Source organism: Oncorhynchus gorbuscha, linkage group LG13 (assembly GCF_021184085.1).
Source record: "Oncorhynchus gorbuscha isolate QuinsamMale2020 ecotype Even-year linkage group LG13, OgorEven_v1.0, whole genome shotgun sequence".
In the NCBI taxonomy this organism is placed as follows: domain Eukaryota; kingdom Metazoa; phylum Chordata; class Actinopteri; order Salmoniformes; family Salmonidae; genus Oncorhynchus; species Oncorhynchus gorbuscha.
This window is the reverse complement of record NC_060185.1, coordinates 35,317,756-35,331,957: the sequence shown is the minus strand read 5'-3', so window position 1 is coordinate 35,331,957 and position 14,202 is coordinate 35,317,756. Positions and strand designations below refer to the sequence as shown.

At 45.9% G+C, this 14,202-nt stretch overlaps 1 protein-coding gene across 1 annotated transcript in view; it reads left to right on the top strand.

Annotated features, from left to right (window-relative positions):
- LOC123992796 (TLC domain-containing protein 2-like) overlaps nt 1-14,202 on the top strand; it is a 34,226-nt gene that overhangs the window by 981 nt on the left and 19,043 nt on the right. The window contains exons 2-3 of the mRNA XM_046294319.1: nt 5-87; nt 9,613-9,695. Coding sequence (XP_046150275.1) covers nt 5-87; nt 9,613-9,695 — 166 coding nt within the window. The remainder of the gene's footprint in view (nt 1-4; nt 88-9,612; nt 9,696-14,202) is intronic.

Genomic DNA, 14,202 nt, shown 5'->3' with positions numbered 1-14,202 from the left:
GCAGCTTTTTCGTACACCCACAGATGGCCGAAGATTTGATAGGAACCCATTCTGTGTTCTCGCACACGTTGGTTTCTGTATCAATTGGTGAGTGAGTGTGTGGATGGGCAGAGGGAAAGGGAAGCGGTGTGTGAGCTGTCCACACATAGCAGCAGGAAGTAACGGTGCTGGAAGTACTGCAGCACCCCTGATCAATCAAAATAATTTAGCAGAAATCAGGATAGAAAAATAATTTACCCCAAAATAACACCAGTCTAAACAGACATAAGTACAATTATTCCAAATACTACGCCAGAGAGCATAATTTAGCTACGGAAGATCAATGCCTTCTAAAAAAAATAGCAGTGGATTAAGTTTTATCTCAAGCACTTACATTTGGGAAGGTTGCAATTTGGCCAATACACTCGCCAAATATAGTTTGTTCCGTTGTGGCCAATGCGGTCTGTGAAGAGACACGCACGCATACACACGCTAGCACACACACTTTATAAACACGCACATTTCAATATTGTTATATGGTGGTATTATACATTTTGTGATGTAATGATGTTATATGATGTACTTTTATTCTATTTTTTTGTTTAGTTGTGTGATGTGTCTGGACCCCAGGAAGAGTAAGGCAGCAGCTAATGGGGAATCATAATAAATAGATATAACCCATAGAAGGATTTTGGAACCTCTAACTCTGGCACTTTGACTCATGGGTACCCTAGCAATGGCTGCCATTCCAGACTTGAATGGGAACTGCCATCTATGGATTATATTTCTGTGGTTGGCTGTGGCTGTCATTTTGCCTTTTGCAAATTTCAAAATACAAACACGAGAAAAACGTAAGGTCTACCGTTTGGAAAGAAAATGCCTACTGCTGATAAGAGAAGACTAATCTGTCTGTCGATGCTAACACATTTGTTTCTCAGCTTTTGAGCGATTCTGAGCGAACAGCACTGCTTTTCAAAATGTATTAATTTGAGATATTGGCATGAGCACATCGGCCATCACCGGTGAGTAGCCTATCTTCATCATTGAGTCAGTGTTACTGATAAAAATATAAACGTAACATGTAAAGTGTTGGTCCTATGTTTAATTAGCTGAATTATTTTTTTCCATATGCCCAAAAAGCTTCTTTCTCAAATTTTGTGCACAAGTTTGTTAACATCCCTATTAGTGAGCATTTCTCCTTTGCCAATATAATCCATCCACCTGACGGGTGGCATATCAAAATGCTGATTAAACAGCATGATCATTACACAGGTGCACCTTGTGCTGGGGACAATTATAAGGTCACATAAAAATGTGTAGTTTTGTCACACAACACAATGCCACAGATGTCTCAAGTTTTGAGGGAGCATACAATTGGCATGCTGACTGCAGGAATGTTGACCAGAGCTGTTGCCAGAGAATTTAATGTTAATTTCTATCATAAACTGCCTCCGTTGTCATGGGAAATCTATAGATTAGGGCCTAATTAAAAATGTCAATTGACCAATTTCCTTTATATGAATTGTAACTCAGTAAAATGTTAAATTGGTGTGTGTGTGTGTGTGTGTGTGTGTGTGTGTGTGTGTGTGTGTGTGTGTGTGTGTGTGTGTGTGTGTGTGTGTGTGTGTGTGTGTGTGTGTGTGTGTGTGTGTGTGTGTGTGTGTGTGTGTGTGTGTGTGTGTGTGAATATATCTCAGGGTTTCCATTAGGAAAATTAGGCAGCGGGTATGGTTCCATCATCTTTTATTAGAAGTGAAACACACAGAAAACAATAAAGTGCAAAACGAAATGTGAAGCTAATGTAGTGCTCGCAGGCATACATAGACAAGATCCCACAACAAACAGGCGGGAAAAGGCTGCCTAAATATGTTCCCCAATCAGAGACAACGATAGACAGCTGCCTCTGATTGGGAACCATACCAAGCCAACCTAGAAATAAAGAAACTAGAATGCCCACCCTAGTCACACCCCGACCTAACCAAAATAGAGAATAAAGGATCTCTAAAGTCAGGGCGTGACAGTACCCCCCCCCCCCAAAGGTGCGGACTCCGGCCGCAAAACCTGACTCTATAGGGGAGGATCCGGGTGGGCATCTAGCCTTGGTGGCGGCTCAGGTGCGGGACGTAGACCCAGCTTCGCTGGCGAATCCGATAACTTTGGCGGCGACTCTGGTGCGGGGATCGTCGTACCTATTCCAGTCTGCTGTACTCCCTGTTCACCCATGACTGCGTGGCCATGCATGCTTCCACCTCAATTATCAAGTTTGCAGACAATGCTACAGTGGTAGACTTGATTACCAACAATGACAAGAAGGCCTACAGGGAGAAGGTGAGGGCCCTCGGAGTGTGGTGTCAGGAAAACAACCTCTCACTCAACGTTAACAAAACAAAGGAAATGATCGTGGACTTCAGGAAACAGCAAAGGGAGCACCTCCCCATCCACATCGACGGGACAGTAGTGGAGAAGGTAGAACGTTTTTTAAGTTCCTCGGCATACACATCACGGACACACTGAAATGGTCAACCCACACAGACAGTGTGGTGAGGAAGGAGCAACCATGCCTCTTCAACCTCGGGAGGCTGAAGAAAGTTGGCTTGTCACCTAAAACACTCTCAAACTTTTACAGATGCACAATTTGAGAGCATCCTGTCACCGCCTGGTACAGCAACTGCACCACCCTCAACCGCAAAGCTCTCCAGAGGGTAGTGCGGTCTACACAACACATCACCGGGGACAAAATACCTGCGGTCCAGGACACCGGCAGCACCCGATGTCACAGGAAGGCAAAAAAAGATTATCAAGGACAACAACCACCCGAGCCACTGCCTGTTCACCCCACTATCATCCAGAAGGCGAGGTCCGTACAGGTGCATCAAAGCTAGTACAGAGAGATAGAATCCGTTTTTCAGTCTCAAGGCCATCAGACTGTTAAACCGCCATCACTAACATAGAGTGGCTGCTGCCAACAAATCTCTGGACACTTTAAGAAATTGACTTTATAAAGGTATCACTAATCACTTTAAATAACGCCACTTTAATAATATTTACATATCCTACATTACTCATCTCATATGTAAACTCAGCAAAAAAAGAAATGTCCCTTTTTCGGGACCCTGTCTTTCAAAGACCATTCGTAAAAATCCCAAAAACTTCACAGATCTTCATTGTAAAGGGTTTAAACACTGTTTCCCATGCTTGTTCAATGAAACATAAAAAATTTATGAACATGCGCCTGTGGAACAGTTGTTGAGACAGTAACAGCTTACAGACGGTAGGCAATTAAGGTCACAGTTATGAAAACTTAGGACATTAAAGAAGCCTTTCTACTGACTCTACTGAAAAACACCAAAAGAAAGATGCCCATGGTGCTCATCTGCGTGAACTTTCCTTAGGCATGCTGCAAAGGAGGCATGAGGACTGCAGATGTGGCCAGGGCAATAAATTGCAATGTCCGTACGGTGAGACGCCTAAGATAGTGCTACAGGGAGACAGGACAGGCAGCTGATCATCCTCGCAGTGGCAGACTATGTGTAACAACACCTACACATGATCGGTACATTCGAACATCACACCTGCGGGACAGGTACACGATGGCATCATTAACTGCCCGAGTTATACCAGGAATGCACAATCCCTCCATCAGTGTTCTGACTGTCCGCAATAGGCTGAGAGAGGATGGACTGAGGGCTTGTAGGCCTTTTGTAAGGCAGGACCTCACCAGACATCACTGGCAACAACGTCGCCTATGGGCACAAAACCATCGTCACTGGACCAGACAGGACTAGCAAAAAGTGCTATTCACTGATGAGTTGCGGTTTTGTCTCACCAGGGGTGATGGTCGGATTCGCGTTTATCGTCAAAGGAATGAGCGTTACACCGAGGCCTGTAGTCTGGAGTGGGATTGATTTGGAGGTGGAGGGTCCATCATGGTCTAGGGCGGTGTGTCATAGCATCATCGGACTGAACTTGTTGTCATTGCAGGCAATCTCAACCATGTGCGTTACAGGGAAGACGACTTCCTCCCACATGTGGTACCCCTCCTGCAGGCTCATCCTGACATGACCCACCAGCATGACAATGCCACCAGCCATACTGCTCGTTCTGTGTGTGATTTCCTGCAAGAGAGGAATGTCAGTGTTCTGCCATGGCCAGCGAAGAGCTTGGATCTCAATCTCATTGAGCACATCTGGGACCTGTTGGATCGGAGGGTGAGGGCTTGGGCCATTCCCCCCAGAAATGTCCGGGAACTTGCAGGTGCCTTGGTGGAAGAGTGGGGTAACATCTCACAGCAAGAACTGGCAAATCTGGTGCAGTCCATGAGGAGATGTACTGCAGTACTTAATTCAGCTGATGGCCACACCAGATACTAACTTACTTTTGTTTTTGACCCCCCCTTTTTTCAGGGACACATTATTCAATTTCTGTTAGTCACATGTCTGTGGAAATTGTTCAGTTTATGTCTCAGTTGTTGAATCTTATGTTCACATGCGCCGAATACAACAAGTGTAGTCCTTACCATGAAATGCTTACTTACAAGCCCTTAACCAACAGTGCAGTTCAAGGAGAGTTAAGAAAATATTTACCAAATAAGCTAAAGTAAAAAATAATAAAAAGTAACACAATAAAATAACAATAACAAGGCTATATACAGGGGGGTACCGGTACCGAGTCAGTGTGCGGGGTACAGAATAGTTGTGGTAATTAGTACATGCTGGTAGGGGTGAAGTGAAAATGTATAGATAATAAACAGCAAGTACCAGCAGTGTACAAAACAAATGGGGGGTCAATGTAAATAGTCCGGTAGCCATTTGATTAATTGTTCATTCAGCAGTCTTATGGCTTGGGGGTAGAAGCTGTTAAGGAGCCTTTTGGTCCTAGACTTGGCGCACCGATACTGCTTGCCGTGTGGTAGAAGAGAGAACAGTCTATGCCTTGGGTGACTGGAGTCTCTGGCAATTTTATGGGCTTTCCTCTGACACCACCTATTATGTAGGTCCTGGATGGCAGGAACTTGGCCTCAGGGATGTACTGGGCCGTACGCACTACCATCTGTAGCGACTTACGGTCAGATGCTGAGCAGTTGCCATACCAGTGATGCAACCGGTCATGATGCTCTTAATTGTGCAGCTGTAGAACTTTTTGAGGATCTGGGGACCCAAGTCAAATAATTTCAGTCTCCTGAGGGGGGAAAAGGTTTTGTCGTGCCCAATGAACTTGAAACTCTCGCTCCACTACAGCTCTGTCAATGTTTAATTGGGGTGTTAATGGCTTTTTCCTGTAGTCCACGATCAGCTCCTTTGTCTTGCTCACATTGAGGGAGAGGTTGTTGTCCTGGCACCACACTGACAGTTCTCTGACCTTCTCCCTATAGAGTGTCTCATTGTTGTTGGTGATCAGGCCTACCACTGTTGTGTCATCAGCAAACTTAATGATGATGTTGGAGTCGTGTTTGGTCACGCAGTCGTGGATGAACAGGGAGTACAGGAGGGGACTAAGTACCTACTCCTGAGGGGCCCCAGTGTTGATGATCAGCGTGGCAGATGTGTTGTTGCCTACCCTTACCACCTGGGGGCAGCCCGTCAGGAAGTCTAGGATCCAGTTGCAGAGGGAGGTGTTTAGTCCCAGGGTCCTGAGCTTAGTGATGAGCTTCGTGAGCACTATGGTGTTGTAGGCATTCTCACATAGGTGTACCTTTTGTCCAGGTGGGAAAAGGCAGTGTGGAGTGCGTTTGAGATCGCGACATCTGTGGATCTGTTGGGGAGGTATTCAAATTGGCGTGGGTCTAGGGTATCCGGTAGGATGCTGTTGATGTGAGCCATGACCAGCCTTTCAAAGCACTTCATGGCTACGAATGTGAGTGCTACGGGGCAGTAATCATTTAGGCAGGTTACCTTTGCTTCCTTGGGCGAATGGACTATGGTGGTCTGCTTGCAAATGTCAGTGAAGACACTTGCCAGTTGGTCTGCACATGCTCTGAGTGCACGTCCTGGTAATCCGTCTGGCTCCACGGCTTTGTGAATGTTGACCTGTTGACCACTTCTGGATGAGCATTTTCTTGTTTGCTTATGGCCTAGAGTTGGTTGAGTGCGGTCTTAGTGACAGCATCAGTCTGGGGCGGTAAATAGATGGCTACGAATAATATAGATGAGAATTCTCTTGGTAGATAGTGTGGTCTACAGCTTATCATAAGGTACTCTACCTCAGGCGAGTAATACCTTGAGACTTCTTTAATATTAGATATCGCGCATCAGCTGTTATTGACAAAAAGACACACACCCCCACCCCTCATCTTACCAGACGTAGCTTCTCTGTTCTGCCGGTGCATGGAAAATCCCGCCAACTCTATATTAGCCGTGTTGTCGAACATCCACGACTCGGTGAAACATAAGATATTACAGAATTGAATGTCCCGTTGGTAGGATATGCCACCTGACCTTGTCTATCTCTCATATAACTTAGAGCAATAGTGTATGTGTGTCAGCCTATACCCCTCCAAAGACCTCTCCCCAACACTCTTCATGTGTCTGACAGCTAAAATTGGCCTGTAGAAGGAGTATTAAGCCTGGAGCACAAGTCAAACAGCAGAGCATAGCTTTCACTTGGTTAGGAGTCTCTGCTAGATGGACAAAATCTGTATTTAACTAGCCAAGTCAGTTAAGAACAAATTCTTATTTTCAATGACAGCCTAGGAACAGTGGGTTAACTGCCTTGTTCAGGGGCAGAATGACAGATTTTCACCTTGTCAGCTCAGGGATTCGATCTTGCAACCTCTCGGTTACTAGTCCAACGCTCTAACAACCAGGCTACCTGCCACCACACTGAGCTTAATATAATATAATATAATATATGCCATTTAGCAGACGCTTTTATCCAAAGCGACTTACAGTCATGTGTGCATACATTCTAAAGTAAACCCCAGCCGTACAGCCCCTTTAAATAAAAATGTCTCTATTTTGACTTAATGTTCTCTAATTGACTCGTGTATTGAGCTAATTTACACTCTATAAGCTGTTCATTTATTGGATCTGTGCCTGGTTAACAAGGGCTCTCTTCGAATTCCAAGGATTGTTAGCGTTCTCCCAGAGAATCCACCCACCCTTGAATGCTGCCTGTCAGTGTTATTAGTGTTGCCGGAATTCTAGAATCAATGGGGAGCATTATGATGCTTCGTCCCAGGCACTGCTCCGGGCCTACCCCTGTAGGTTGCGTGACCCTAGAATGGGCCGTAGCGCCTGAGAAGAAGGCTGTTGATATATGCTGCAGCAGTCTGCCCGGGTCAAATGCCATCTATAACAGAGAAGTAACAGAGAAGGGAGTCCGGGTGAGGAGGGATGGTGGATGGTGCTTCCTCTGAGCCCTGCCTACAACAATGTGGCGTGACAGTGACACTGAGCCTATAGTATGGTCGTCACTATCGGGCCACAATGCAAAGCTAGAAAGACAAAGTATTTTCACTATAGGCAATTTTGACATGGCAGCTTGGCCACAGTTTTAAGAATATTTTTGTTTTGAGGAACTGTAATCTGTCACAAAGATTTTCTGATGTAGACTCATCTCAACCAAACATCCAGTGTTTGACTGTAAGCCAGTGTATAGACAAGTTGTGTTTGATCACCATGTCGTTGGGCAGTCACTGCCCAAAACCCACAGAACGGGAGAGCTTGGCTCGTCACCAGCCGTTTGATATAACATGCTGCTGTTGAATTTAAACACTACAAAAAAATGTTTCCATTTTCAGCCACGTGTGGTGGTACAGAAAGGTGTGAGAGAAAGTAGGACAGAAGAACAGGGGCAGGGGGTGAGATGGGGACAGAGAGACACACAGAGAGGGAGAGAGGGACAGAGAGACACACAGGGAGGGAGAGAGGGACAGAGAGACACACAGAGAGGGAGAGAGGGACAGAGAGACACACAGAGAGGGAGAGAGGGACAGAGAGACACACAGAGGGAGAGAGGGACAGAGAGACACACAGAGAGGGAGAGAGGGACAGAGAGACACACAGAGAGGGAGAGAGGGACAGAGAGACACACAGAGAGGGAGAGAGGGACAGAGAGACACACAGAGAGGGACAGAGAGACACACAGAGAGGGAGGGGGACAGAGAGACACACAGAGAGGGAGAGAGGGACAGAGAGACACACAGAGAGGGAGAGAGGGACAGAGAGACACACAGAGGGAGAGAGGGACAGAGAGACACACAGAGAGGAGAGAGGGACAGAGAGACACACAGAGAGGGAGAGAGGGACAGAGAGACACACAGAGAGGGAGAGAGGGACAGAGAGACACACAGAGAGGGAGAGAGGGACAGAGAGACACACAGAGGGAGAGAGGGACAGAGAGACACACAGAGAGGGAGAGAGGGACAGAGAGACACACAGAGGGAGAGAGGGACAGAGAGACACACAGAGAGGGACAGAGAGACACACAGAGAGGGAGAGAGGGACAGAGAGACACACAGAGAGGGAGAGAGGGACAGAGAGACACACAGAGAGGGAGAGAGGGACAGAGAGACACACAGAGGGAGAGAGGGACAGAGAGACACACAGAGAGGGAGAGAGGGACAGAGAGACACACAGAGAGGGAGAGAGGGACAGAGAGACACACAGAGAGGGAGAGAGGGACAGAGAGACACACAGAGAGGGAGAGAGGGACAGAGAGACACACAGAGAGGGAGAGAGGGACAGAGAGACACACAGAGAGGGAGAGAGGGACAGAGAGAAACACAGAGAGGGAGAGAGGGACAGAGAGACACACAGAGAGGGACAGAGAGACACACAGAGAGGGAGAGAGGGACAGAGAGACACACAGAGAGGGAGAGAGGGACAGAGAGACACACAGAGAGGGAGAGAGGGACAGAGAGAGACCGAACCAATGATTCCTTTTGGAACACAGTCAGTGTCATAATGATAAGAGAGCCTGTTGGAAGGCCAACGGGCGAACAGTTGGTCACATGCCACCATGGTTCAATAACGTGAGAGCTTGACCTAGGTTGACGGTCTTCGCTGGTTGTAAAATGGCTTTTCTTTATACCTGTCTAGGAATGATAAGAGATGAATGGATGACACTTTTAAAATCTAATATGGATCCTATTCAGTCAAAATCAATTCCCAATGCACAGTAAGAATTATTTTTGGGATTCAATTTGGACAATTTGGTAAAGTAAACATCCGTTGTTTGTTCAGCATGTGTTTGTCATATAGCAGCTGAGAGTGCTCTAAAGGTACACGTCTTATCACAATATTTACAGAAGCCGTTTGGTGTTGAATGTCAAATAGAATATGTAGTAGGAACACAGACTAGGGTTAATTATAGTCTGCCCTAGAGGAGGACCCCTCCGCGACACACACACACACACCCGACTATCTTTAACGCTTCATTATTTTTCCACCATTCTGAAAAGCCGTCTCCATGGTTATGCCCATAGCGGGGGACTGATCTAAATAGCACTCTTTAACTGACATCTTGGTTACCATCCTTGGTGTCGTCATGGAAGCGACTGGCAAGAGGGGTCCCCACTAAATATACTTGATATGCCAAACGCTCCTCCACTGAAAAAGCCTTTGTTCTATCAATCTCCATTGCTTTGTTTTGGTTCTAAGCTAGAATATGCCTTTTCCATGTTTTGTTCAACAGGCTACTTCATCTATGACTTCCTTGATATGGTGCTCAACCAGAAGATGATCCTGTCATGGGAGCTCCTATTCCATCACACAGTGGTAAGTGGCCCTTGTAGCATCTACAAGGTTTGAGGTACCCGTTATGTACAACAGATCTAGGATCAGGTTACCTGACCTCACTCACCATAACCTTAATATCTGACCCTGTATCAGCGGTTAGGTGAAACATAGCCTAGAATCTCTGTCTCAACCTCATTATCTAGCTAAAACACCCACCAGAGAATACTGAAGCAGTGAAAGCATCACACAGTGCACACACATTTTACACACAAAACCCCCACAGTCGTTGGCCCCTGTTAGCATAGAGCAGAGCTCAAATCCTATTTTATTGGTCGCTTGCACAGTTTTGCTGCACCTGCGATGTCTCTAGCTATAACAATGCAGTAAGATCTAGCAATACAATAACAATACACACATAATCCCCCCCCCCAAAAAAAAATAAAGAACAAGAAAATGAAGACCTTACTGTTAACCTTTTCCAGCCAGCCTTCCTCATCAGGCTCCTAACCTGCCTAACATCCCCCTTGAGGAAGTTAACCCCCAGGCATGGTAGTGTAACAGAGGTCTTTGGGTAAAAACGCTTTTACAATGAGTACATTTGCCAGAGACCTGATTAGTTGCATTGGCAACCTAAGTGAATGCCTAGACTTAAGCTTAGCAGGCTAATGTGCTCTACTGTCCCTTAAAAAGTCTGAGTTTTAACCCCATCGGTTACACTAGCTAGGAACTACCAACTCACTAGACAGCTCCAGTACTACGTAATAGGCCTCAAATGAGAGCACCTGGTAAAGTCATTGTTCATCATTGTCCTTTTGAGAAAAATGTTCATTGTTCACCAATGTTCTTGAGAAAGACCTCATAGTGTTGTTCTCTTTCCCTTGAGAATGGGTTTCTCGTCTTTGTAGAATGCTGCTTGAGGCAGTGCATCAGGGTATGAAGTTGCCTGTTGGCAACAGATCTAGGATCAGTTTTCCCTCCCCCATCCTAACTTTAACCATTGGGGGTTAAAATGCTAAACTGACCTTGGCATACGCCAAAGTACTTCTGCCTGACCCATTTTCATGGCAATACTGAGCTTTTGAAGACCTTTTTATTTTGAGGACCGGTTTGTGATGTTGATGTACATTTTTAGATGTGTGGTTAGAAGAGGACTTGTGTAGATTTGAATTTGTAGAATTTTGTCAAGTCTGTCCATGTCTGCTTGTCTAATAGACTTATTATACTTATATAACTAATGTTTGTGTATAGGCGTCTGAAGTTGAGCCAGTATATGTGGGCACATGCCTATTTATATGTGTGAGCCTCTAAGTGTGTGTTTCTCTATATCGCTCGCACACATGCTGGTGAGTAGTACAGTATTCACACTCAGCCTCTCGTGTTGGTATGACTCACAGCTGGCTGTTCCTCGTCAATGTATCAACACTGTCCAGGGAAAGCCCTGCATATCTAGACTGACAGACTGACTGACTGGACTCAGTCTGCCAGGCAGCTCCATATCTCAACTAAATGACTGGCTGACTGGATTCAGCTCAGCTTGTTAGGTAGCTCCACGTGCCTCTGGCCCTGGAAGGATAGTGGCCCAGTGTATTTTGGCTCAGTCCCTCCATGGACTTCATTCTCCCCTGAAGTCACCCTATGGTTCTCATCCTCTCCTCTTCCAGGGCCAGCAGCCAGCCAGTCAGTCCCCCATTCTGAGGTTTTGTTGTTATTGTTCTTCGCTCCCTTCTTTCCTGGAAGCTCTATTCAGGACAGAAGGAGGAGGTCTGGATGAGTGTTGGCAGATACACAGTCCATGACTGTGGCCTGGGAGGAACGTCTTCCACTTTTCCTCTCCTTCTCTCACATCATCCTTTTTGTCTGTGTTGTGGTCCCTTTCTGTCTCCTGCTCTCTTCCTGTGTCTCTATCAGTCTTTCTTTATTCTATCTCTCCTCTCTCTTCCTCTCCCCCTGTGGTTTACTGATGGGTTCAGGGCCTGGCAGTAATGATAAATAAGAACATTGTTATGTGTTTTTTGTGAGAAGTAAAGGGAGAGAAACTCTTTTTCTGAGTCTGAGATATCAATGGAGCATTTCATTGGTCTTGGGTAATGCCTTGTTGACAATTTCTACGGTCTGGGGGAAAACAGCCTTTATTTGGCGTACCCCCTCATCCTCTGAAAGTCATTTTGGTTAGTCATTCACTTTGTAATGCTGTAGATAGGTTTCTCTGAAATGCAGACTTAACAACACCGAAGACTCAAGCTAAGGACTGATGCTAAAGAGTTAGCATAAGGCAAGGCTTTGGTAGTTGTTCCAGTAGTCGTCGACCAGGCTCATTTTCATCAGGGCATACAGCATCATAGCAGAATGGTTGGGCAATGTAAAACATAAACTAGGGTTTCTTATTGGATAAGTTCAGCTGGAAGGCCATTTTCTTCCATTTCATGTCTAGTGAACATGGCCTAGTCTTAGTAACTGTGGGGGAATAAGCAGTCAAATGTTCCATAGAAACGTTGTACTTTTTTCTACTTAAGTGGAGCTCACTGGGTAAGAAAGGTGTGAGTCTTCTTACAATGACATATGGGTACTCCACTGGCAGTTTGACACAGAGCAACACAGAGACTCCTCGTATAGCCCCCAAACAACCCCTGACCCCTCCATTCCTTTGAGAAACAGGAAGTCCTGCCGTCTGTGCCAGTAATAGGGTGCCCTTATGAACACAAAACTGCCTCACTCAGATCTGACTGAGGAGGTACTGTCATATGTATGAAAGAGCATATGGAAGATTCATAACAGATGATATAAGGGTCTGGAAACAGACATTCTGACAAACAACATATTTGCATTTGCAGAAGTTGTCAGGGGTGCTTTTTGTTTCAAGGGGTTTTCTGCTGTAGTTTCAGTAACATAATTGAGAATTTCAATAAGCATTTTTCTACGGCTGGCCATGCTTTCCACCTGGCTACCCTGGTCAACCGCCCGGCACCCCTCACTGCAACTTGCCCAATCTTCCCACATTTCTCCTTCACCCAAATCTAGATAGCTGATGTTCTGAAAGAGCTGAAAAATCTGGACCCCTACAAGTCAGCAGGGCTAGACAATCTGGACCCTCTCTTCCTAAAGTTATCCGCCGAAATTGTTGCAACCCCTATTACTAGCTTGTTCAACCTCTCCTTCGTATCGTCTGAGATCCCCAAAGATTGGAAAGCTGCCGCGGTCATCCCCCTCTTCAAAGGGGGAGACACTCTAGACCCAAACTTCTACAGACCTATATCTATCCTACCCAGCCTTTCTAAGGTATTCGAAAGCCAAGTTAACAAACAGATCACCAACCATTTCGAATCCCACCGTACCTTCTCCGCTATGCAATCTGGTTTCCGAGCTGGTCATGGGTGCACCTCAGCCACGCTCAAGGTCCTAAACGATATCATAACCGCCATCGATAAGAGACAATACTGTGCAGCTGTATTCATCGACCTGGCCAAGGCCTTCGACTCTGTCAATCACCACATTCTTATCGGCAGACTCAACAACCTTGGTTTCTCAAAATGTGTCATTTAATGACTGTCTCACCTGGTTCACCAGGTCTTCTTTGGACACTGTGCTAACTAACCTCCAGACGAGCTTCAATGCCATACAACTCTCCTTCCGTGGCCTCCAACTGCTCTTAAATGCCAGTAAAACTAAATGCATGCTCTTCAACCGATCCCTGCCTGCACCTGCCCGCCTGTCCAGCATCACTACTCTGGACGGTTCTGACTTAGAATATGTGGACAACTACAAATACTTAAGGTGTCTGGTTAGACTATAAAGTCTCCTTCCAGACTCACATTAAGCATCTCCAATCCAAAATTAAATCTACAATCGGCTTCCTATTTCGCAACAAAGTGTCACGCCCTGACCTTAGAGAGCTGTTTTATTTCTATATTTGGTTAGGTCAGGGTGTGATGTGGGGTGGGCATTCTATGTTTTGGCCGGGTATGGTTCTCAATCAGGGACAGCTGTCTATCGTTGTCTCTGATTGGGCACCAAACTCAGGTAGCCCTTTTCCTCCTTTCTTTGTGGGAAGTTAACTTTGTTTGAGGCATCATAGCCCTGTGAGCTTCACGGTCGTTTTGTATTGTTTATTGGTTTTGTCGGTGACATTTTTCATAAAAAGGAAAATGTACGCTCACCACGCTACACCTTGGTTCTCTCCATTCGACGGCCGTGACACAAAGCCTCCTTCACTCATGCTGCCAAACATACGCTAGTAAAACTGACTATCCTACCGATCCTTGACTTCTGCGACGTAATTTACAAAATAGCCTCCAACACTCTACTCATTGGAGTGGATGCAGTCCATCAGTGTCATCCGTTTTATCACCAAAGCCCCATATACTACCCACCACTGCGACCTGTATGCTCTCGTTGGCTGGCCATCGCTTCATATCCATTGCCAAACCCACTGGCTCCAGGTCATCTATAAGTCTTTGCTAGGTAAAGCCCTGCCTTATCTCAGCTCACTAGTCACTATAGCAGCGCCCACCCGCAGCACGCGCTCCAGCAGGTATATCTCACTGGTACC